The sequence below is a fragment of the Silene latifolia genome, chromosome 10 (assembly GCF_048544455.1).
Source record: "Silene latifolia isolate original U9 population chromosome 10, ASM4854445v1, whole genome shotgun sequence".
Classification (NCBI taxonomy): domain Eukaryota; kingdom Viridiplantae; phylum Streptophyta; class Magnoliopsida; order Caryophyllales; family Caryophyllaceae; genus Silene; species Silene latifolia.
In genome coordinates this window covers 48,124,829-48,150,017 of record NC_133535.1, presented here as the reverse complement: position 1 = coordinate 48,150,017, position 25,189 = coordinate 48,124,829, and the positions used below count along the sequence as shown (strand labels likewise).

The following is a 25,189-nucleotide window of genomic DNA, read 5'->3' as shown; positions in this document are numbered from 1 at the left end:
TCCCCGACAATAATGCGATCACAATTGTCGATCATGATGATCACATGTTTAAATCTCATATTTAAGAATACATGAGGGATAGTAATACTTTACAGTCAACTGGTCCACACATATCGGTAATGATTGGCTGACTAGAGCTTGACATTACTGTCGTACGACGGTGGTGATCAGTTGATCCCCTATGGTCATACCTATAGGGTAATGCTCTTAATTGATTATTTAATTAATCGTATACTGATACGAGTTAATTAAATTGCTTAAAATTGACGGATGATTTTGTGAGTAAAATTAACGTATCTTATTGTAATTCGATTCGATTAAATAAGATACGGTCTAAGTAATCGAATCGTTTTATTACTTAGATTAAATTATTGTTTACGAAACAATTGAAACAGATTGAATAATTTATTATAAATACAAGTTGTTGAAATTTATAATTCGATAAACCTTTTTGGTACAAATAATTAAGAATTACTAGTTAATTTTGTATGTGACATATTTTATTAATATGTTGATTTTTAATATGTTAAAAATACATATATTGTAACATGTGACATATGACAAAATTGACAAATGACAAAATAAAATGGATCATTCATTTTATATGTGTACCGAAAAATTGGGAGGGGGGGGGGTGTTAGGATTTTTAATTGTGTTGATTATTTTAAATGGAAACACAATAATTAAACCCTACTCATAGTCATGCACACCTAGTCTCATCTTGAGAAGAACAAAGACCATGCATTGGCTCCCCTTTATCCCACCCCCACCGGTTTTTCTACTAAGAGGAAGCCAAGGGATTCCTCTATCATTATTCACTACTTTACTATTTTTCAAGTGTTAAAAAAAATTGTTATTCTCTACAATTTGTGAAATAAAACGTAGAGAAATAAACCTCACAAATACTCCTCTCTTGACCGAAATACAAGAGAACAAAAACACCATTTTTGTGTCAAATTTTAAGCTTGTTTTAATTAATACTAGTCTTATATTAATTAAAATAATTAAGGGGTTATCTTGGTACATCTCTTAGGGAGAGATTCTACACTTGAATCTTGTTCTTCCACCTTGGAAAGCTCAAGAACTAGTAAGAAGGTGAACTTACTAGTGCCCATATTCCGAAATCATCAATGTAAGAATTGATCTTCTCCTTATATTTGTAATTGTTTTGCAAAAAAAAGATCCGATTTAATTTTATGACTAAATTAAACTATCATACTATGAATATGTAAACGTTTGAGATTAATGAATCCTAACATTATTAATATCAACCAACACAATGCAATATAATTCTCCCTTCCAACAAATACGATAATAGCAACCAACACAATGCAATATAATTCTCCCTTCCAACAATTATAATAATATCAACGTATGAACAAAGCACATATGATCGATTCCACTTTAATATAAATCATTCTTTATACCAACATTAACGAACAAGAGTTGAGTAGGATTTATCCCTACCTGGCAAGCAATTCCAATTAATGTAATCTACTAAAATATTCTTCAACAACCCGCTCCACAAGTCCGTCGCCTATAAATAATAATATATTTACAATTACTTAATTATTTACTTTATTCAAATAATACCATCAATTATAAATTATTACCTTCTATTATTATTTAATAATTATAAATTATATTCAGTATTCAAATTAATTAATTATTATTATTATTAAAGGTCTACGATATTAAACCCCGATTCAAATACAATCCCGAGTCACCTAAGCGAAACCCGTCTTAAAACAAACAAGTCAACCCAATCACCCAAACCCCAAAAACACGTGAAACAACCCCACACCCATACTACATTCACGGTTTTAAAACTGTGAGCAACACCTCACCAAAACCCGCCTACCACGATACCCCTAGCCACCATCAGCACCACCCAATCCTGCCACACCCTAGCCCACACCACGGCGCATCCCGACGACCACCAACCACCCCCTGACCCGCCCTAACCAGGCCACAAAACCACGTCCTAAACAACCCCTCAAAACCCGACACAAACACCTCAACACACACACTCATCACCTTGCACCACCCCACGACCACCAGTGGCCACAACCACTGCCACCACTGGAACACGATGGTTCCAGGGTGGTCCCTCAATCCCTTCGACCCACTGCAACCTCCACAAACACCACCATAAACAGCTGCAGCGACACAATCACACTCCTCCTCTGTTTCTCGCTATTCCGACCACCACCACCTTCAACCTCCCTGACACCTCCACCCTGGTCGACCCAAACACCCAGTCCCATTCCCACCATACCCAGGTCAAGCCACGTCCAGTTTAGGGTTCGAATTGGGGTCGAAGTCCCATGTTCCCCTGTTTCACGTGTTTCCAGCCCTCACCGCTACAAAACACCCTCAACAGCCCCCACGACACCACCACAACGGTCGACTCTCACCCCTGGTCTCAACCCTAGTCTTGGTCAGGTCTGGGTCACACGCAACAAGAGTCAAAAACCCATATAACCTACGGTACAAACACCTACACGAAAACCCATAAAACACCCTTTCCCCGCCGGTCATTGGTGGTCATACGGAGGTCCGGCTACTCCTTGGTGGTCCACGGTCACAGTCATGGTCAAAGGAAGTCCTATGGTGGTCTAAATAACAAGTTACTCCCTCCGTCCCGGTCAATTGTTGTCCTTTCGTTTTGGCACAAAGACCAAGGAATGAGGAAAAGACCAATAACTAAATGACAAGTGGAACAAATTGAATGAGAATGATCAAATTACTCATCAAGTTCATTCTTAAAATAGAAAGGACAACAAATGACCGAGACACCCCAAAATGGAAAAGGACAACAAATGACCGGGACAGAGGGAGTATTATACATGAGACGGTCTTAAAGTATTACCTTGAGGCGATAATAAAAGTTAATTCCTTTTCTTTTCTCTTCCTTAATTCTCTTCTTCTTTCTTTGTGAATTATTTTTCAGATATCATGGTATTTATAGTGTAGATTTAGAGAACATATGAGGCCAATTAGGAAACTATTGTCTTATTCAGATTATTATTAGGAATTACCATTAATTATTACACTTATTATATTATTATTAAATCCCGGTACAAATCCCGACCAATACTCATACTAGGCCTAATATAATCTGTCCATTAATCCATATCACACGGCCCAAGGCTTAACTGACTTTAAGTCCAATTCCCGACTTGCTTACTTACTTTATTATTTAATTAACGTCTTATTTACAATTATTATTATTATTAGAAATGCCATTAATTAGTTATTTAAATTACATAAATTATTCTCATATATTATTAAATTACGGGGTATTACAGGGGATTAATTTGTCGTGGGGAGGATGGTATGGCGAGATGGGCATGTGCAATTCAAGTGCACGAGAAGTGGAACCCGAATTTGCAGAAGCCATGGCGGTACTACAAGGACTGAAGGAGGAACGACAAGTTGGGGAGCGGAAGATTATTATTGAAAGCGATTGTCAAATGGTTATTAATGCAGTTAAAGCCAGAAAGCGGGATAGAAGTGATATTTCTTTAATTTATGAGGATATTTTTAATGCTTGTATTTGGTTTGATTCTGTTTCTTTTAGTTTTGTTCTAAGAAAGTTAAATAGGGTAGCTCATAGATTAGCACATTTTATTCCTTGGGAACCAGGACACCGAGTTTGGGGCGCGGATATTCCACTTGAAATTACTTCTTTGATTGCGGTCGATTTAAGTAATGAATAAATAACCCTTGGGAGTTTTTTCAAAAAAGCAAGAATGCTTGCCCACTAAAAAGAAAAAAAATTGTGGGAGTAAACTTGGAGGAGAAGAGAAGTTCCACTCCACCGACTGACATGTGAAATTAAGGGCTTAAAAGACAAGATTGATGCTACACAAAGTTGTTAACTTCCAAGATGTCTTTTTCACTGTTAGTTCGTTAGATTTACTCTTTTCCCTCACTTTTATAAATAAAAGAGCTTCTTGTCATCTGTTTAACTTAGCTTCCTAGGCCACCCACATGTTCCCTCTATATAGCTAGTATATGATACGTTGTTTTAGGAAGGACAATGGTGGATACTTGATTACTATGCTTAGTCACCTACCTAATTGTGAATCATTCGCACGAATTACGTATTCGAACTATATCGATACTACGTATTCAAACTATATCGTGTATTCGCATTATGAAGTTGTACTGGTCGTATTACGAAGATGGAACCCTCGTTGGAGATCAGGATACTCTAGACTAGTAGTAACTACATAAATATTAAGGAGCAGTTCAACGAAATAAAGTTAAAAAACAAAAATTGCACTATGGTAGAAGGTGCTGAGTTGCTAACTCTAGTTCTAACTTCTAAGAGCATCCACAAAACCTTGTAATTTATTGCATACCTTTCCAATGGTAAACAACAAATATATTGTAGCTTAAGTGGTCTCACATAAGCTTAATCTACCAATAGAAAGCAAACGACTTTGTTTCAAGGTGTTTGGTGGAGCAAGTGTTGCTTGTATTTTCTTTAGTCTAATGGTGAGTTCTTTTATTGAGCCATTACAGATGCTCTTAGCTCCTTACTCTGCAATTAAACAAGTTGATACAGTTATCCAGCAGGCGTTGAACCCACTGCCTAGGGCCATCTTGGCATAAGCCCGAGACAACATGCCACCTGATTGCAAGTTCTACAAAGCACCATTTGTGATCCTAATTCCTATCAAGCACCACAGTATAGCTCAGTGTAAACCCGATAGTATATGGCTTAAAAACCAGTACAGGTATGAAAGAATTAGCACCAGTTGATCAGGAATGTCTACAATCTTTTCCATGTGCTTCACGAATAAAACAACACGGATACAAATACAAACACCGGACAAAAGAAGAAAAAAAAAAGAGAGCTCGAACAGACATTAATGTCACAAGATTAAGTATCTCAAAGAACTGCCCTTAATGTTCCAGGGCAAATTAAGTAAAGATACAAGACTCAGTTGGACCATACATGAACAAGCCCATGCCTATTTCCAGTATATATTTCATTACGCTCCTCGTCATAAAAGAGAGCGGTGATGTCTTCCAAAGCCTCCGCAGGCGTGCTCTGTATCCTTGATGCTCTTATGCGCTTCTTGGAGCTGCTGTTGCTGCTGCTACTACCGTCATCCTCAACAGTTGAGCAGTTATCTGGTTTTATCTTTGCCAGGCATTTCCCGGTCAAGATATTACTCACATTGATTGAACCTGCTACTTAATTTTTATAAATCACAATTAGGGCACATCAAATTTAGATAGAAATGCAGATTAGGTTCAGATTGCAAGGAAAAGGGAGTACAATTTTGTTGTTATAGTAAAACCTTTGACCATGTGTAGTTTGTTACCCTCTAATATGCACCCAATAAATACTTCCTTCATTTCATTCATTTATTGACTTTTGTTATTCTTTACGAGGGGTATTTTAATCAAGGGTAAACAAATGATTGGGACGGAGGGAGTAGTAGTTTTGCGGGATTAGTAAAAAGTACTATGTAAAACTGAAAGAAATGAAATGTTTCCAGCTATTAGTGAAAAAGAAGTCGCATCACATGAAGTAACTTCCATATGATTTATATTATTCACTCTTCAATTTGATGGTTAACATCACTGTTACTCTCCACTTATAAGTAAAAATATTAATCAAGTTTGTCATATTTGGTTTTCATCAAAACAACTATATATAGTGAAAAAAATAGTAGACAGAAATGACTTCCAAAATCAAATGAAGACAATATTAGGTTAGCCTAGGAAAGGATTGCATCTATCTACACAATTACTGCCAATGCAGACATGATGTAACAAAATTCCGTGAAACAGGTGCATCATCTCAGTGATTCCTTTCTTGTAAAAGACACATGGAGAAAAAGGACAGAATAGTTATTTCCAAAACACCAACTATCTAGGTATGTTTGTCTGCTTATTAATTTTATGATTTGCCGCGCAAATCAAGGCAATAATATTTCTTTAATATATAAAGGGCGCCATAAGGACGATTTTGATGCTAAAGGGTTTAACCCTGGTCATGAGTAGTACCACCACTCAATACAATTACTAGCGAAGGTAGCTAACATTTGTCACGTTTATAAAATAATTAAGATGCGCTAATTTCGTATTATAGCATTAGAGGGGGAAAGTGAGGCTTTACCATTTGCTTCAGGCAAAGGGTCATCAGAATCGGCCTTGCAGTAAGAAATGATAAGGTCTTGGTCACTTGTGATGTAAATGTTGTTGGTGTTGCAGTCAGGATGCCACAAGAGGTGATCCTCGAAAGAAGTGACAAGCTCCCCTCTAAAGTTCCACACAGCCACTGTTCTGTTCCTAAAAGTCAGGAACAACTGGTTCTCGTACAGAAATATAAATGCAGATGGGGTCATAAAGTCAGTTTTGCTGACTTCTGTCAACTCTGAGTTGCGAACCTGTCAAAAGAAGTAAGATTAGACTTCAAAGAAACATGCATAAAGCTACTCCAGAATTGTGAAGAAAGGAATTACACTCTTACATCAAGAATTTGAAGATTCTCGTTTTCTTGCTTCACTAAAAGTTTTTCATTGAACTGCTCAATGAAGTCAACCTTCTTATTTCGACGGATGAGATGAGTGAATGATTTGAGAACAGTACCATCCTCGATGGACAGGATTTTTAGAGGAACATGGCTAGCTTCTTTGTTGAATATCAACAGCATGATTCCTGGGCTGTTGTATAGAAAAGAGAAAATCAGAACAGTCACAGCAAAGAATAGTAGGCAGTAGCAAGTGTCAACAACAAAAGGCACTCAGAGGCGTCAAGGGGACAGTTACAAGACGCACACCTCAATAATTCAAGGCGCGCTGTTTTTGCAAAAGAATTTTTATATTCAAAATAAAATTATAGTCAACAATAGCTATACAGTTTAAAGAGGATACCAGGTACAAAAGAAGTAAAAGCTAGGGCTAATTAGACCTCGCAAAATTTACCAAGACCAAGACCCGGAAATGACCCATATTGGACACTAAAGAACTAAATTAACCTGACTCAGACTAAACTCCATCCAAACTTTGATAGACTGAGCCGTCCAAATGACCCGACCTGAACCCACCCGACTCGAAAATGACTAGAACGACCCAAAATGACATGAAACAACTAACTGGAAGTAGAACGGATACATCGGTCATTTTGCTTGGGTTTCAATCAAGTTAAGTCAAAATGAGGAGCCTTAGTTTCGAGCTTAATGCGATCCAGTATGTTCTTTTGGGTTATTTACCTTAATCAATTTAGTTCAGGTTCAATTTCACTCGCAAGAACTCGAAAACTTACGATTTGAAAGAAAGCGAAGTAGTCACGTAAAGGATTTTTTTTAGCTTCCGACGCTCATATTTTCTACATATACATGGTTGCCAATATAAAAGTGACTACATCAATATGGGTTCTACGAGACTACGACCAATCCAAAAAATAGGTTGAGATGAACTGTGAGAACAATTGCAATCAAATGTTGATGAGTCATTCGCGTACTACAAGAGAGGCTTAAAGACAATATAGATTAGTAAGAATGGGAATTTTTTATTAAGATGGATTAAGACAGGATACCTGATCTTAATCTCCTGAACATTTTTGTCGGAAATGGAATAGAGCATTGTATAGTTCTTCAAGTCAAAGACCTTGTAGACACTGACATGGTTTAAACATCAAACAACCAATTACAATTATACTCGTCATTAACGGAAGATTATAGATGCGACAATGAACCCTGACTGCCTATTCATTACCTGTCCTGAGCAGAATAAGTGAGCACCTTCCCATTTACATCATCAAACTCAACAAAACCAGGCCATTTCAATGACTCCGACTCAAACAGAGCAAAACCAGCATCAGGCTTTCCTCTCTTTATGTACCTGAAAAATTTCAAGAAACCGCATAAATAAAACATAGCTATAGAAAACTGATATACTACCTCCAAGGCTCCAATCCTCCATCCATTTATATTGACCATTTGTTCCCATTTGAAATTAAATAGTTAACCGATATCAACTTTAACCACTAATTTCCCAAAATATTAGTGGTAATATAATGTAGACTTTGTTGTATTTGAAATATCAAAACAGATATTTTCATATCATCATTTCTAAAAATGATATCTCGTATATTGTGAAAAAGTGACGATAGAAATTCAACTTGCTTGACTGCCACCGTCGAATGCAGACAATATAAAGGAGAATATGAAATGCACTGTGCACCAAGTACTTTTATTTTAAGTTTTCTCATATTGAATCACATAGTAGATGCCAATTTTTTGTATACCATTTTTTATAAATTGCTTAAAAGGCCAAATAGCATAGTCAGAGGGAGGGAGGGAGGGAGGGAGGGAGGGAGGGGAGGGGAGGCTTCAAAGGTAAAAAAGTTACGCACTCAATCCTTGTCGTTCTGCACTTCAAAGAGCTGAAATTGTCAGAAGCATAAACCGAAACGGTGATTAGGGAATCATTATTTTTGTTGTAGAACAAACTTCTTATAACTTCATCCGAACTGACATTCAAAAAGCATATCCGCTGGTTTGTTTCTGAAATCAAAATGTAATATAGCTCAGTTCATATAATTATAAACATCCATTAATGACGAGATCAAGTCAACCAAAGGCTGTCAACACTCAACAATGCAACTCAGGCCAGCCACTAACCTCGACTGAATGCTGCACAGATACCAGACTGTGCAAGAGCAAATACAATATTATGTGCAGCTACAATTTCAATGATTTTTGATCTCTTCCGCAAGAAAGGTAATACTGTTGGACATTGGCCTTTGGGATCATGTGTGTCATACTCTTCCTGAAGCAAACCAAAGAAGAATGTTGGAACATAGGTATAAAAATAAAATAATAAAAAATAAAAATACTCCCAACAACCAAAAAGAAGTGGCAGTCAACGTTAACTTTGACCGTTACTTCCTCTAGAAATATGCAGAAATACAATGAAGTTATCATGTTTAATTTACCAAAACGACTATTTCCATGTTGTCACTTTAAGAAGTTGTACTTCTTGTATGTGGTGAAAAAAAAGTCATAGCGAACATCAATTGACCACCAAAGTCAAATGGGGGCACTGTAAGTGGGGATGGACAGAGTAATATAAATGGAACGGACAGGGGAGTCATGCCATAAATTTAGGCAATCACAATTTTTTGATTCTAAGACACTTACAAAAAGATTTCGCACATCAGTTTACATACAAAGCGCACAGGCAAGAAAAGTGCGCAAAGTCACTATTAAACAACAGTCCACTCTTGCAAAAAGACTTCACACATCAGTAAACATTCAAATCTTCCAGCGAAAAGGAACATTTCACACTAATTTCTTTGATGTTCATATATTTTCTCGCGGACACGTCAGAGTGAGCATTTACGGGCACAATAAAGAACAGACAGCTTTAATTCAAGATGAAACACTTAGTTCCAATCCTCCTAACCACCAAAAAAGAGATCGACAGGTTCTTTTTCTTCTATATATTCCACAAAACAAGAAATCTACATTAGCGTTCCTTTTTTTTTTCCTTTTTCACCTTTGTTCTTCAATCCATTAGCATATTCTCAATGTTAAGTATTTCCTTAGAAATCAAATACAAACAGAACAAGGACAAACGACAAACTGGATAACTTGTTCCTCATTCACCAAAAGAGGATTCTAGTCCCGCGACAGGTAGGGCTGAGCAAAATTATACGATACGGCTTTATTATACGTATCCGATACGCTATACGAATTCAATTATACGGATATCCGATACGGATTTCCGGATATCCGATACGGTTCTTTAAAAACCGTATCTGATAAGGATCAGCAAAATATGAAACCGGATATACGGTATCCGATACGGTTGCCTTTTTTCTAGAATAAAATATTAAAATATATACATAAATCACAAAATAACCAATATGTTGGTGATTAAACCTTATTAGTATTAAACTTTAGAAGTTATTTACTCTTATAACTTTTTGAAACACTTTTAAGTTACTAAAAAACCAACAATCACAAATAGAAAAGAAAAAAAATATATCAAATTATAAAAATGAGGCTGAAAATCGGATACCGGATATACGGTTTCCGTATATACGGAAAAACCGTATCGGATAAGGATACTAAAAAAAGAGAGATTTAAAAAATCGGATATCCGATACGGTTTCCAAAACCGTATTGGATATCCGGTTTTGCTCACCCCTAGCTGACAGGGCCTCTAAATAGCAACTGTGAAGCAAGAAGTCGCACAAACCAAGGATTTCCATAAATAAAATTTTGAAAAGATAAATCTTATTAAATCTTAAAGAGTATTAAGAACTACTCCCTCCGTACCAGACCAAAGGTAACACTTACTATAAACGGACGTACCACACCAAAGGTAACATTCCTTATTTGGCCCACAACATTACCAAGTTATCCTTATACCCATTTGATATTTACATAAAATGTCATTACATACCCCACCTATCAACCCACAATTAAACCCACAATTACATACCCCACCTATTTTTTCCCTTTTTACCCTTACTTTTTCCACCTTTTCTTAAATACTCCATTTTTCCCTACGTTACCTTTGGTGTGGTACGGAGGGAGTACAAAGTTATTACAAGTCGCCCAGGTCTCATCGCAACAACGGAAACATACGAATGACCAACCCATATGGCCTGCCAACTCTTAAGGCCATAACAGCACAAACTTGCTTTAGAATTAGCTTTTTGGATGGTTTTTACATGAAGGTTGATTGTATTCATGGAAGTGATCCGGTAAGTGATGCAAGGGCATGGTGATGTTGGTGCCTACAGCTTACTACCGATGAAGAAGCTCTAACAAAAATCTTAAATACCAGTTACAATCTTGATCCCAAAATCGGTAACAGCCTGGTATTGGCCATTAGGCTAAAATATGCAACCAATACCGTCTGAATATGCTGTCACATCATCTTTGAATCATTTACATAAGCAGTCACAATCTGGTACCGTTACAATCTAATATAAAGGCGCAAATTTCATGTTTAGACAACCTCAAAACAAGGCAAGGTGTGCTACAAACAAAGTTTCTTTACCAATCCCCTTTGTGATTTATGTCTGGATCAGCTTGAAGACCATAATCACCTCTTTTTCCAATGCCAGTTTAGTGAAACTTGTTTACAGTGTGTTAATGATTGGTTGGGTATTCAAATTCCTGAGGTTCATCCTATTCAATGGTGTTTACAGCTGAGCAGCAGGTCCCTTATGAAAAAGCAGATTGTCTGGAGTGTATTGTGTGATCTGATCTATAGAATATGGCTTGCTTGTAATGTTTGCAGGGACGATGCTTATATTCCCCATCCTTCAGTAATTTTGAAGACAATTCAAGGGGATATTGCAACAAGAGTCCAGGCTAGAACATCGTTGGTGCAGCATAGAGTTCCAATAGATTGGCTGAGAGCATTAGATTTGATATAATTGCTAGGCACAGATGTTTGTAATGGTAGGCTGATGATAATGTTGTGGCCTTATGGCTATTAGTGGTTGTATGGTATGGTACTTCATTGATTCATTAATATAAGTTTTAACATTCCACCAAAAAAAAAAAAAAAAAGTTTCTTTACTAATCTACAACAAGTCACAAAGTTGCACTATTAAGACTCGGCTGTTTCATATGTTTGGACAGTGCTCTCCCTGGCACCGACCATAATAATGAAACTTACACTTTCCAAATTAAATTGATTAGATTAGCAGTGCTAAACGTATCAAATAATACAACAAATCTTAGAAAGCAACACATCCTCCATTAGACAGTGCAGATAAAGATATCCAGGCACTCTGTTGTTATTCCCACCCCATTAAATCAAATTGAATGTCAAGAACGTGAATCCTCAAACGAAAACTACATCACAAAGTGATTGACCTTGAAAATATCGTTCCCATTAAAAGAATACCTTTCCAGAGATGATGGTCGATACATAGTTGTCATTATTCTTGATTTCTTGGTAACTTCTACTTCTTTTATATAGGTATCACTATGCCATCAACTAACACAAAACAAATACAATTGACCTACTTTGCCACTCTCTTTGGTTGTTATGAATAGTCGTTAGATGTTTCATATCTCAGGTAGCAGTTTAAAAAGTACCCATGTCCAATACAGTTAGATTAGAACTTCGATTTCAAAGCAATCAATTGCACATGGCAAAAGTTCTCTCATGAATCTCGTCTCAAAACCCTGTATAAATTATAAAATGATAATAGATCTACGTTCAACAATTACTAAGACTATCAACCTACAAAAACACATATTTCATAGCTGTAACTCCCATCTATACAAATTTCAGCCTATTGATATATTACATCGACACCCACGGGAATAAATGGTCATCATATATCTGGCAATTACGTTTAGCACCTCTTTTCCTCTGCTATAGCTCAATCATTAATAATAGAGGATCACAACTTACAAGCACTAACTCAAAGCAGCTATACACCTGAAAAAAACCACAAAAGCGAGTACAACAGTAGCACACCAAAATTCCACTTGATAACAAACCCTAAGACAAAAAAAAGGCCAAACTTCATAGTTTTGAAAGTTTCCCTGTATAACACAACAAATAAAGATCAAACCTTTGATAAACTTTTTTTCGCACGCCATTACCATACAAATCTACAAAGACATGATTTTAGTTGAATACTCATATTAATAACACCCTTCTTCCTCGGTTTCAGCTCCAAGTGACATCAAACAGAGTATAGAGGAAGTGAGGAACACAATCTGTAAATAGTATTTCATAGGTATCCATCAGATTTCATCTTATTCGACTAACTTAGAAAACGTCACACAGTTCTAATAGTTACACCTGGATAAAGAAAGAGAACAAACCCGTAAACAAACAATCCAATAATCAAAAATCAAAATTCACCATAAGATTTCCACCTGAATTAAAAACAATTAAAAAAAGCTTCGCCCTTTACCAAATTTACTATCTAATCAGCTCCTAATAGACTTTGGGGTATAGCGCCTTAATCTTCGTCTTTTGTCCTTACACCGCTCTTATATGAGCATTATAACTTCGAGCCCTTACTTCCAAACTAAAGCTAAACCAGTCTTCTTTGTAAAACACCATAATTAACCATCTCAAAGTCAATACTACGACGAGACGGGATTCACATCCAAACCTAAGCTAGATTATAAAACCTAACACCAAAAACTTTAATAAGAGCACACACTCAGATAAGCTGCAAAAAAAATTAGCATCACCAAAATCAAACAAAACAGCGAACAAAGATTATACATTTGATAATCCAAGATTCACAGCAATAGAAACATTTTATTAGTTACTTAAAACAGCAGAAAAGCATTACCTGCAAAAGAATGTTGCGAAATCGCTCCTGGGCATCACTCATGCTAAATGCACGATACCGTTTGGAGCAAATCTCTCTCCTTTGCAACTTCCTGACGCTATTTACAAACCCATCTACGCCACCGCCTCGAGGTCGCTTTTTCGCAACAACCCGTCGCACTGTACAAGGTCTAGGGCTAGCGGAAATCCTCCTACCATCCATTATTTCGACAAATTTGAAATCACCACCAAAAACCCAATTGAAGAATCCTCCCAAAAAAAAGTTTTCAACTTGTGCAGCAAAAGCTGGAATTAAGTAATCAACCCACCAGAATTAGGGTTTTCCTGAAACTGAAATCATGGGTTTTAGTGGAAAATAGAGAGGGAAAACATGGGGTATTGGAAATCAAGATCTAGGGTTATTTGGGTATTTGATATTGATTAGATTGGTGTACTTCTTCTCTCTGATTTGGGAGAGAAGAAGTGAAGGAGCTCAAGTGCAATGCAAGGAAGAGTTTTTGGGTCTCTCTCTTGAAATGTGATGAACAAAGAGAGGAATGTGTCTATGAGAGAAAGACTGTAAAATTGGAGGGGGGAGGGGAGTGTTTTTTAATTACCAACCTAAGAGAATGTGGATTTCAAATTTTGACATGACCACTTTGAAAACCTTAAATCATTTTCAACTTTTGTTTTTTAGGTTGAGCTAATTTAAATTTTGATCATAATTTTAAATTTTGGAATTTATTTTACCTTTATGTGTTTATTATGATAGGAGATAGAATGTGTTGGAAAATGTTGGTAGCATTAATAAAAAAAGATAAAAAAAAAAGAGAATGTTGATAACATACGATATTTAGGAATTCATAATTTCAATCTATCGAATTGTATATTGATGATAATTTCAACTTGATTGTTAACATTTTGATTATGACTATTATTCCGGTGTATATCAATAACGCGATTATCATAGTGTTGAGGCACGATTATTAGGCCTAAGTCATTAAGCCCAAAGCCAGTCTCGAGACCCATTGGACCTCCTCAAAGGCCCAAGCGGTTCAAAGCAAGACTCCCATGCTGCTAAGGGAGGCCCGGCCGCGAGAGAGGTCGGGCTAAAGTCTATTCAAAGTCAAGAATGAACTTCATCCACGACTCATACCCGGGATTGTCGGTCAATGCCAAGTCAGCAGTACGGTCAGAGCCATGTGGAATCCCCACGTGAGACCCTTTTGGTCGTAGGAAATTGTCCCCTATAAATAGAAACACGGTTCACCTCCAAAGGTATCCAATCTCTTAACTCTCTAAACACTTTTTCTCACTACAATTAGTTGACTAAGGGGACCTCCTCACGAGAGCCTTGGTCGACCCGCAAAGTGAGAACAAACACTAACTTAGGCATCAGCGGGGCTTTCCTCGGAACCCCCAAGGCTAGGTTTGTTCCCTGTATCGGGAACTCAGTCGAGAGGAATAAAACATGTCCAAGGACCTCAAGTCCAAGGGCCCAAGGAGCAACAGCATCGGATCAACCTTAGCCAATAAGTAAACATTTATTAGTCTCGTATAATTTGTATTAAGCATTTAGTACATTTTTACCTGAAACAATTGGCGCTGCCTATGGAGAACTTAACACAAAAATCCTCAAAAACATTTTACCTTGAAGGGCTAAGATGTCCTATCCTAGTAGCAATACAACCACTCCAATCGCAAACCTGAAGTAAGGAATGTCGACCATGCCTGGGACTGACGAGGAGACAGTCATAGGCGGTAGTAGCATGACCGAGGTTGCCAGGCATCAGGGAAAAGGGCCAGAAGATGAGCTGGTGACAGTCGTCACCGAAGACGACAAGGGGGGAGAACAAGAGCCAGAGCTAACTCACATAAAGAAGCTCAGGCATTGGTCGCTTATTTCAAAAAGAATGTTAGCCGAAGCTAAGGCAAAGCAGAAGAGGAGCATTGTGAAAAGAGGCCTCTTCAACACTCCTCGCCATAACAGCAAGCCCACTAACAATAGCACGGTCGACACCCTGGGTGAGAACTCCTTGAAGGGAGTCGAGATCAAGAACACTAGAGGAAAGAGCACCAAGCCGGCTACGGATTTGACCAAAAATGTCCACATACCGACTATGTCCCCGTTCACGCGCGAGATTATGGACCATGACATGGACAAATTCAAAAATTTGGGCATCACATTCAACGGTCATCCGACCCAGACGACCATCTCGCCTAATTGGAATGCCACAAGAGCAGTCACCAGGTATCCGATGTATGGTGTCGAGTGTCTCCAACCACGCTAATAACTGAGGTGGCCCAACAATGGTTCAGGAACCTTCCTCGAGGGTCGGTGGACTACTACCACACCTTGCAAGAACATTTCTTTCCCCACTATATGCTGACAATACGCGAAAATGGAAGGAAACAATAGAGTTTCTCCAAGTTCAGCAAGGCGAAGAAGATTCTATCCGAGAGTACATCAGGCGATTCAACCTCGAGACCCAGCAAATCAAGTATCTCGACAAGGCCATGGATATATTCGCACTCTCACACGGCCTATGCACATAGCCGATGAAAAGTGAGATGGTGCAGACAAGGCGTAAGACGATGGAAGAGTCCTGAGCCATCGTCGACGGCTATATCCGGGAGGAGGATTATGCAAAAACCTATGGGGAATCATCCTTCAAGAAGAGTCGCGTCGATGACGAAGATGAGCCCCGAGGGAGAAAGGACGGGAACAAGAAAGGGAAGTCGAACATACCTGACCAACTCGGGCCCCTATAGTAAAGACATTGTATGTGTCATAACATGAGTCATACATGATGCTCACCATTGGAAGAGCCGAGATATATGCGATGACTAAGGACAAGTACCCCTAGAAAAGGACCCAAAAGATGAATCACGTGATGGACAAGTCCAAGTGGTGCAAATATCACGAGCAGAACGGGCATATCACCGAGGACTGCTGACGACGTAAGGATGATGTTGAAGACCTTATCAAACAGGGGCACTTCAAAAAGTTCAAGAAGCTGATGTTAGCTAAAAGCACCGACGCTAACAAGCCGAAGAATATCAAAGATAGACTGAGCGGGCCAGAACTCCCAGAAAACAGGGTGATCCATGAAGGGGACGAAAATGGAGGCTCGATCGGGGGCATAGAGATCACCTCCGAGATCTGAAAGTAGCGATTAACTTTGCTAATGGCAACTTGATGAAGGCGACACCAAATATACCAGACCTAGTGTTGACGATTGAAGACTATGGCCGGGAGGATCGTTAATCTTCACAGCAACCCCCTGGTACTCGCCCTCCACATGGGGCAAAAAAAGGTTTTTTTGATGCATGATCGACACAGGGGAATGCACCAAACTCATGTACAAGGAATCTTTCGACAATATGGGACTTAAGAAAGAGCACCTAACGTTGGTCAAAAACCCCCCATATACAGTTTCGCAGAAGAAGGAACCTACCCCACGGGAACAATTAACCTACCAGTAATTCTCCGAGAAGGCATCACGACAAAGCACGTCTACGCCGAGTTCATTGTTGTTCATCGCCCATCGACCTACAACGCCTTGATCGGAAGGGCGACCCTCGATGAGACAATGTCGGTGGTGTCCATCAAAGCACTCATGTGTTGGAGTATTTGTCCTCTACAATAGTGCGAAATAATATTATTAAATCTCATTAAGGAATATGCATGGGATATTCATTGGCAATACTAGTCAGCTGATCAACGTATATCAGTAACGGTTGGCCAACTAGGGTTTGACGTTACTGTCGTGAGACGGCGGTGTTCAGCTGATCCCTTTCGGTCACACCTAAAGGAACGAGCCCCAACACGAAAGTTAATTAATTGTATGAGATACAGTTTAAATTAGTCCCTTGATTAAATTGAATAAGAGTTAGTCGATTAAATTGATTTAGAGAGATATCGAGTTGTGAACTCGAGGTGCGGAAATTATTATTTAATTATGCGATAATTGAATAATAAATTATTTGAGACGAGAATTAATGATTAAGCAGTTAATTATTAAATTAGTACTAATTGACTAATGTGATTAGTATTAGTACTTAATATATATGTGTAGCGGTACACGTATAGTTACGGAGTGTTTTGGACGAAATTAATCGAGTAGCATTTAAACATAAAACGATGTTTAAATAAAATTTACACGTATTTGTGCGACAAATATAAGAACCGAAATGGACCCGTAAATGGGACATTGGACCGTGTAAATGGAGTGTAGTGGATGATCATAATTGTTTCACTTTGCTTATTTTTCTTCCATAAGTTGTCATATGATCATTATGCATGTCATAATGGATTGGACAAAAATAAGAAAATCACTCCCTTACTCCACCTACTCCTTCCAACCGTGCTCCCACTTCCTACAACACTTTTGTGTTGTTTATTTTTATACACTACTTCATTTTTGTGGATTTGCATGTGAAAAGTTTGTTGGTCTTTCTCTCTAAAACCATAATTTACGAAGATGTTAGTAAACAAAATTATTACTAAGATTGTTAGTAATATTTACATATTATCAAGGGTAATCTTATTTGATCTCGCCCAGTGTCCCCCTCCTTCCCCCGCCGCCTTCCGACCCGCGAGAGTCCCGCAGCCGTCTTCTAAAGAGAGGAGCGAGAGGAGGATCCTTATAATATATAGGGCGAGCAAGTTAGCGAAGTCGCGCGGGCGAGCCAGCCAAACCTTCCCCTCTAAACCTTGGAAATGAGCGCGAACGTGAACTCCTTTTTCTAAGACCCGCGATTCTTCTTTAAAAACCATTTACAATTTACACTAGAGGGAGTATCAGCGCAGCTTCGATAGGACAAGGTTTGAAGAGCTCTTACGCGGGCTTTCTGGATGCTCCGGAGCGGGAAAGAGGCATAGGCCCCCGAGCCTTTTCTTCCACCTTGTAACTCCAATCCTCGATCAAACTTTTTATTTTATTTTTGAAAGAAAGGATCAATTCATTAATAAATAGTCATACGACATCTACAACATGTGTCAAATTTGAACGGATACAACTCGATTAAAATCAAATAAAATAAAATCTTGTTCAAAGAAAGATCTGTAAACTTGAATTGCTCCAAAGCACGTCCTCTATCATACCGCCGCAAACCGCTTTTCACAAGAGGATCATAGGATCTTGAGCCTTGACGAGAGACGATTTCATCTGACCAAATTGAGTGCAACCAACAAATCGACAACATATGTAATACCATATAACGATCTATTACGAAACTGATCTTCCGCATCTTCACCATATGAGGAACAACCAAGGCGCTCTTATCTATATTTCCAATAGAACTAAAACCTAGAAAAACAAGGACTGAAAAAACACCGAAAATAGAGACAGACAAACGGATCTCACCAAAAGGGAGACTTTTATTGATTAATTCATAAAGTTTCATACTAAAAATTGATAAATAAAGCTTTTTGAGGAGCTTACCATCGATCAATAGTCGATGGAAGCCCCAGATTTGATTGATGAAGGCTAGGGTTTTTAAGGGTAATCTTATTAATATCTAGTTAATATTAGTAAGGTTGTTGGGTAAGTTCTTGGGTGCTTAAGAAAGGAGGTGTTCTATTTTGGACACTTGAAGATGGAGGATCTTGCCATTTATTTTAAGCTCAAGAACAACCAAGATGGGTGATCTTGGTTGTGCCCAAATACTACTATTTCTCAATGTAAGGAAAATTATTTTCCTCTTCTTTTATATTAATATGCTTTTATATTGCATGCATGTTACATATATCACATAAATAATAAATTATGAGATAATTTAATTTTTATTAGAGAGTCTAATATGGATCTATGATCTTTCATCATGTTGATGTACATATAAGAAATCGGCATGGCTGAAAAGTTGTATGGCGATCAAGAGGAAAGTCATGCATGTAATGGGAAATCACTCAAAAAATCAAAAAATGGCGTCAGCGAGATAGTTAACACGACAAGGTCGTCGAGCATGAGCACCGAAGACCAAGCGGATGGCATCATCCAGATCGACGACATCACGGAGAGGCCAATATTGGAGCAGCAAAGGAGACCATGGAGGTCGAAATAGCTCCTAGCCTCCAAGATTATCAGAAAAGTTTTGGAACCAGCATACGAGGAGCAGTTTGTCGGTTTACTCTCAGAGTACAAGAATGTATTTGCATATTCAGCCGTCGAAATGTCAGGAGTAGACCCAACCATCATCGAGCATAGGTTGAATGTATCATCCGAGTTCAAACTTGTACATAAAAAGAAAACATGCATGTTTGCCGACAAGGAGACCGCCATAAAAAAAGGAGGTCAAGAAGTTGCTTGAAGAATGCAAGTACCCAGAATGGCTCGCGAACGTAATCATGTTAAAGAAAGCATCTAGGGCATGGCGAATGTGTGTTGATTTCAAAAACCTCGACAAAGCCTCCCTAAAAGATTGATACTCACTGCCGAGAATAGACCAACTAGTAGACTCAACCGCAGGCCACTCCATGCTCAGTTTTCTCAATGCATTTCCGGGATACCACCAAGTATTTATCACGAAAGAAGACCATGCCAATTGCCCTTCATACTAAAGAACATCGGAGCCACATTCCAAAGATTGGTAGGCCGAGTGTTCGAAAGTCAAAAGGGGCGGAATATGGAGATTTACGTCGACGACGCAATCATAAAAATCGAACGCGATGATGACCACCTCGAGGATCTGAGAGAGACCTTCGAATCACTTAGAAAGCTCAGAATGGTTAAACCCAAAGAAGTGCATGTTTGGAGTAAAGTCGGGAAAATTCATAGGCTCCTCGACCCGAGGGATCGATGCTAACCCAAAAAAGGTTCAGGCCATTATTAACTTACCAGAGCGTAGGTCAATAAAAGATATTCAGAAGCTGACATGAATGATGGCAGCGCTGTCAAAATTCATAGCAAGGTCAGGCGATAAGTCGACGACATTTTTTAAAGTCCTCAATGGAAACAAGAAATTCGTGTGGGAGCAGAAATAAAGGGATTCTTTTAAAGGTTTCAAGGAGCATTTCACAATGCTACCTACTCTAGCCAGTCTGAGAACCGATGGGACACTATACTTATACATTGCAATAAATGTCGTGACTATTAGCGTCGTCATACTCAGAGAAAACGGGAAGCAACAGTCGATATACTTCATTAGCCACGCCTTAGGGCGGCCGAGATGAACTAAAGCCACATACTCCTAGTCAAAACAGCAAGGAAACTAAAGTCATACTTCAATGCGCACCCAAAAAGTCCTCACGAATCATCCCCTAGAGAAAACCCTCGACATGCTTGAGAATTCCGGAAGGATGCTGAAGTGGGATGTGGAATTGTTATGATACGAGATAAGGTAAAGCCAAGGACGAAAATCAAAGTACAAGGCCTAGCAGATTTCGTAGCCGAATGTTCCTAAATGGAGGCCGAGGGAAAAGGCCTGGAGAGTGGTAGGTCAATGCTGACGATCGACAACAATGAACGGATTGAGGTTCAGCTTACGGTACGCCTTACAGTTTAGCTTTCCGGCCACGAACGCGAGTACACCATACTGTTTAGCTTTCCGACCACGAATAACGAGGCCAAGTACGAGTCAGTCATAGCAGGCCTAGAGCTAGTGAAAACATTAGGGGTAGAGGGGTAATCCTGATGACAGCGTAGATCGTCTACTACCAAATACGAGGAGAGTATGGGACGAGACATGAGTCGATGGTAAAGTACCTTATAACAACAAATAGGGAGGCTTCTCAGCTAAAGTCGTTCAAAATCAGGTTGGTACCACGGTCGGTGAACAATAAGGTTGATACCCTATCAAAGCTAGCAAGATCAAGCCTGCAGAACATCGAAAGGACGATTATCATTTAAGTCAGGAAGAGCAAAAACATATCCCAGGAAGAGGGAAGTAGTACTTGCAATCAAAGAAGGGTCGATGGCTAAGGAATCATGGATGGATCCCATTATCCACTACAAAAGGGATGTTGTAGCCCCACCAGACAATAATGAGGAAAAAAAGCTAAGGTGAATAGCCAGCCGATTCATCATAATTGAAGACAGGTTGTACAAAAGGTCGGTGAGCTAACCACTTCTGTGATGCGTTACAAAGTCAAAGGCCGAAGAGATAATGAAGGACGTGCACAAGGGGATCTATTGACACCACATTGGGGGCATACCTTGTCACATAAAATATTTCTAGCCGTGTACTATTGACAAACTATGAGGGCATACAATAAAGAATACAGTCAGCATTGCCGCAACTGCAAGCTGCACGCATCATTAATCCACGCCCCAGCAAAGAACCTCCAGCCGGTGCTTAGCCCAGTCGTGTTTTTCCAGTAAGGCATGGACATCCTAGGACCATTCACAATGGGGTTTGGGGGCAGGAAGTTCCTCATAGTCGGCGTCGACTACTTCTTCAAATGGGTCGAGGCGGAAGCCATATATAATCAAGATCACAGAGCAAGCCATGGGAAAAGTGATGTGACAAAACGTGATCACTAGGTTTGGAGTCCCTATGGTCATGGTGTTCGACCAGATAAGACAATTCTGGAATGACCCAATAAAAAAAATGGCTATAAAGGTTAAGGATCAATTACGCCTACTCAGCGGTATGACACCCACAAAGCAACGGCCAGACAGTCAGGCTGAGGTTGCAAACATCTAGGCGGCCTAAAGAAAATTGTGCTTTTGCTGATTCGAATTTTGGAAGTAATGGATTAAAACCCTTTATGAGGTTATTTCAGGAAAAAAAATAGTTTTAAGTCTTGACTAGATTAGCTACTTAAATCAAAGAGTGTTCGGTTTGTTTTCTTTTGGTTTGGATACAATTTTGCTCTTCTATTTTGATATGAGTCATTTGGGTAACAAGGGAAAAATCTTTGTCTAAAAAAATTTGCAGATAGACTTGAGGGTAAACTATTAGTAGAGAATGAGTACACGTAGCATATTTGAGTAAAGTTGATGTCCCACATAGGCTCGAGGTCTACAAATATGTATCGCAGTCTCCGGTCCGTAACCTCAGAAAGATTCTTCATATTTTCTTAGCCAGAAAAAGTCCGGTCTGAACCCGGAAAAGACCAAACCTTAAGGTAGAAGGTTATCCAATCCCCGAGTTCCATCGGTCGGGTCCAGTTCCGGAGCGGTGAACTCCTGCATGCTCTGTCTATAAAAATACATATATAGTGATGCGGGAGCATCATGGAACAAAATGAGTGGAGCTGGAAACACGGCTGTTTCAATCGTGTAGAGAAAACGGTGTCTAAAACCGAGTATTTGGCTAGTGTTCGGCTAGTGTTTAGCTGATATTAGTTTTTATTATTTGTTATTTATCTTCCCATAATAAATATATTCTTAGCTTATTATCTAATATAAGCTAGAGATAGGATTAGATCTTATTTTATTTGGATTTTATGTTATTCAGTTTTTATTTTATTAGTTTCTTATTTTCCAAGATAGCTTGGAGATGGGATTAGTATAAATAGGGCCTCTTGTAACCCTATTGTTCAGATTATGGAGAATTAATAAAAAGTTTACATATTGTGAGTTATCAAATTAATCTTGCGAGGTTAGTTTTTGTTTCTTCCTTAAGAGGTTGAAGTTATAGTAGGTTGAGCTATTGCGAGGTTAGAACGAGATCTACTATCCTATCCGGTTACCTTGTTCCAATTCACGCATATCATTCAATCTAATTCTTTGTTTCTAATCATTTACACAAAAATCGACACACAAACAACTTGTCATTTGTTAGTTTTCAATATATTCAATCCGTGTTTAATTTAATTCCGCTGCCAATTTTACAAACCCTAATTCGTTCGTTCAAAACTTACGAATTCTACATCATATAGATTTGTATCATAAAGTTTGACAAAAAGTAAACTCGCTATTCCACGTTGTGACTTCCCCTCTACAAATATTGTTGAGACCCAATTTGATTAAGCTAGTGTTGATGATGCCTTAAGACAAATTAATCTTATTGTTTATTTAATCGTGTGCCTCTTAAGTTTTAATCATATAACATGAAGCTCCAATCGTCAATTCAAGGTTATCGAGAAGATCAAACATGAAGGTTGTCAATAGTGTAAGAGTCATGTGTTGTAAGAGATCATTAACTCGATTTTATGCCTAAGTACTAAAACAACAGCGCAGTCAACTATTACTTTTGACTCGTCCCTCAAAGGAACATTTCGAAAATACTTTAACTACTGTTAAAATGCTTTCATTGTTCACAAATATTTTTCTGGAAATGTTTTGATGTCTTTCAAGAAAATAAATCTTTGAAATGTCTTGCTAAAGAGGTTGCTTGGAAAATAAACACTTACAAAAAATGGGTTGTTTACTTTTACATTTATGGAAATGTTTATGCTTCCCATAAATAAAACCATTTATGCTCATTTTTTGATGCAAAACTTAACCCATATTTGTGTGTGTACAAAACCGAATTCTTGCATTAGTGTGCATCGATTTCTTGAGGAAGAATATTGGTTGCTTGATGAAGAATTTCGGTGACTTGTGCATGTTGCCCAAGCAAACTATTTACAATATTTTTATCACTTGAACTAATGGTGTGTGAGATGTTTTAATGTGTGAAGTATGCACTTCTTGGATATTATAAATACCTTGCTTAATTCATTTTTACAAGTGTGCAACAACGAGTTTTTAAAACCGAAAAAAAGACTTAAGCTTTATCGAGTAAATTAACTTTGCAAAATCATTTATCATTTAATAATTATTGAGTCACATTTTGCAAGTCTGTTTTGAGTCTTTTAACGAGTACGTTGTGTTGCATGCACTTAGTCGTTCAATCGAGTTCAAGGATCTCGTGAACAACATTGAGATAAGTGGAGTCTTGAAACAAATAAGTAGAACCAAACCAGGTCTTAGGATATAGTTATCTTAAGCACGAAGTCTTCGAAGCGGAGTAGCTTTTGAGCATGGAGTCTTTTGGCGGAGTAGCCTAAAGCAAAATTCTTGTTGCGGAGTAGCCTAAAGCAAAATTCTTGTTGCGGAGTAGCTTTAAGCAAAAGTCTTGGAAGCGTAGTAGTTTTTAAGCAATAGCAACCGGAGTAGGTTGGGGAGTTATTTTATTATTTGGGGTGGTCTTAGTTTGTAGGATTTTTTTCTAAGACATCGTTTTAAAAACATCGTTTGTCGTGTCTATTTCATTTTAATTCTGCTGCCACTCTAAACTCTCGTTTTACTTTCATAAACAACAGTCGAGTACAAAGTGACTTCTGCTTTCTGAATCGTTGTTGATTATTTCTAACTCTATAATTCTAAGTATCAACTTCTCCTTTCATCTAAGTAGTGTGCAAGTGTTTAAAGAGTTCTTAAAGAAGCTTTCATTAAGCTTAAAATTTTAAATAGACATCTAATTCATTTTCTCCCTCTCTTAGGTGCTCCCGTGCTTGACTCTTCAAATAGACAACACAAGTTTCGAAGGGCACAAATCGCCAAAAGCAATACTTTTTTCTGTGTAAAGGAAGTCACAAGGGCATATTTGATACTGACGGAGTTTGAAACCAAATTATGAGTAACAACTCCTTTGACTTTACCGACTGAGTTAGGTGACATTTCTTTTTGTTCGAGTATAAAACTGATCTAGGGTTTCAACCATCGGCTTAAACTTTTTGGTTGAGATGATTAACTGACATGGTATGAGAGGCAGTGTGACCAATAGGTCACGAGGTTCAAATCTCATCACCCCTCCTTTCTAAAGTGAAATATTTAGCACCAGGTATGGGGAGGCCTGCCTGCGTTGCATCCACACTTGAAGACCAATGTGCATCCGTGTGAGAGGACGTGTTAGAATATAAAATCGATCATAAGACTCCAACAATTAGCTTAAATTTTTTATTAGAGGATTTCTAGACACTTTCTTCACTAGTTGAAGATATGGATTCAATTGGCCTACCA

At 38.3% G+C, this 25,189-nt stretch overlaps 1 protein-coding gene across 3 annotated transcripts; it reads right to left on the bottom strand.

Moving 5' to 3' along the window:
• Window positions 1–4,728: 4,728 nt before the first annotated feature.
• LOC141605604 (uncharacterized) lies at window positions 4,729–13,928 on the bottom strand. 3 transcript variants are annotated; one of them, XM_074424448.1, is made up of 8 exons: window positions 13,318–13,928; window positions 8,651–8,798; window positions 8,383–8,533; window positions 7,743–7,868; window positions 7,564–7,644; window positions 6,497–6,689; window positions 6,143–6,413; window positions 4,729–5,208 (listed from the first exon to the last, which is right to left on the bottom strand). In XM_074424448.1, exons 1-8 carry the CDS (start codon window positions 13,516–13,518, stop codon window positions 4,955–4,957), a joined length of 1,425 nt encoding a protein of 474 aa, XP_074280549.1. In that variant the 5' UTR covers window positions 13,519–13,928; the 3' UTR covers window positions 4,729–4,954. The 3 variants fall into 3 exon arrangements, with proteins under 3 accessions (XP_074280549.1, XP_074280548.1, XP_074280550.1); XM_074424447.1 differs by having other exon boundaries at window positions 4,729–5,211; window positions 13,318–13,873; XM_074424449.1 differs by having other exon boundaries at window positions 4,729–5,205; window positions 13,318–13,873.
• Window positions 13,929–25,189: the final 11,261 nt, after the last annotated feature.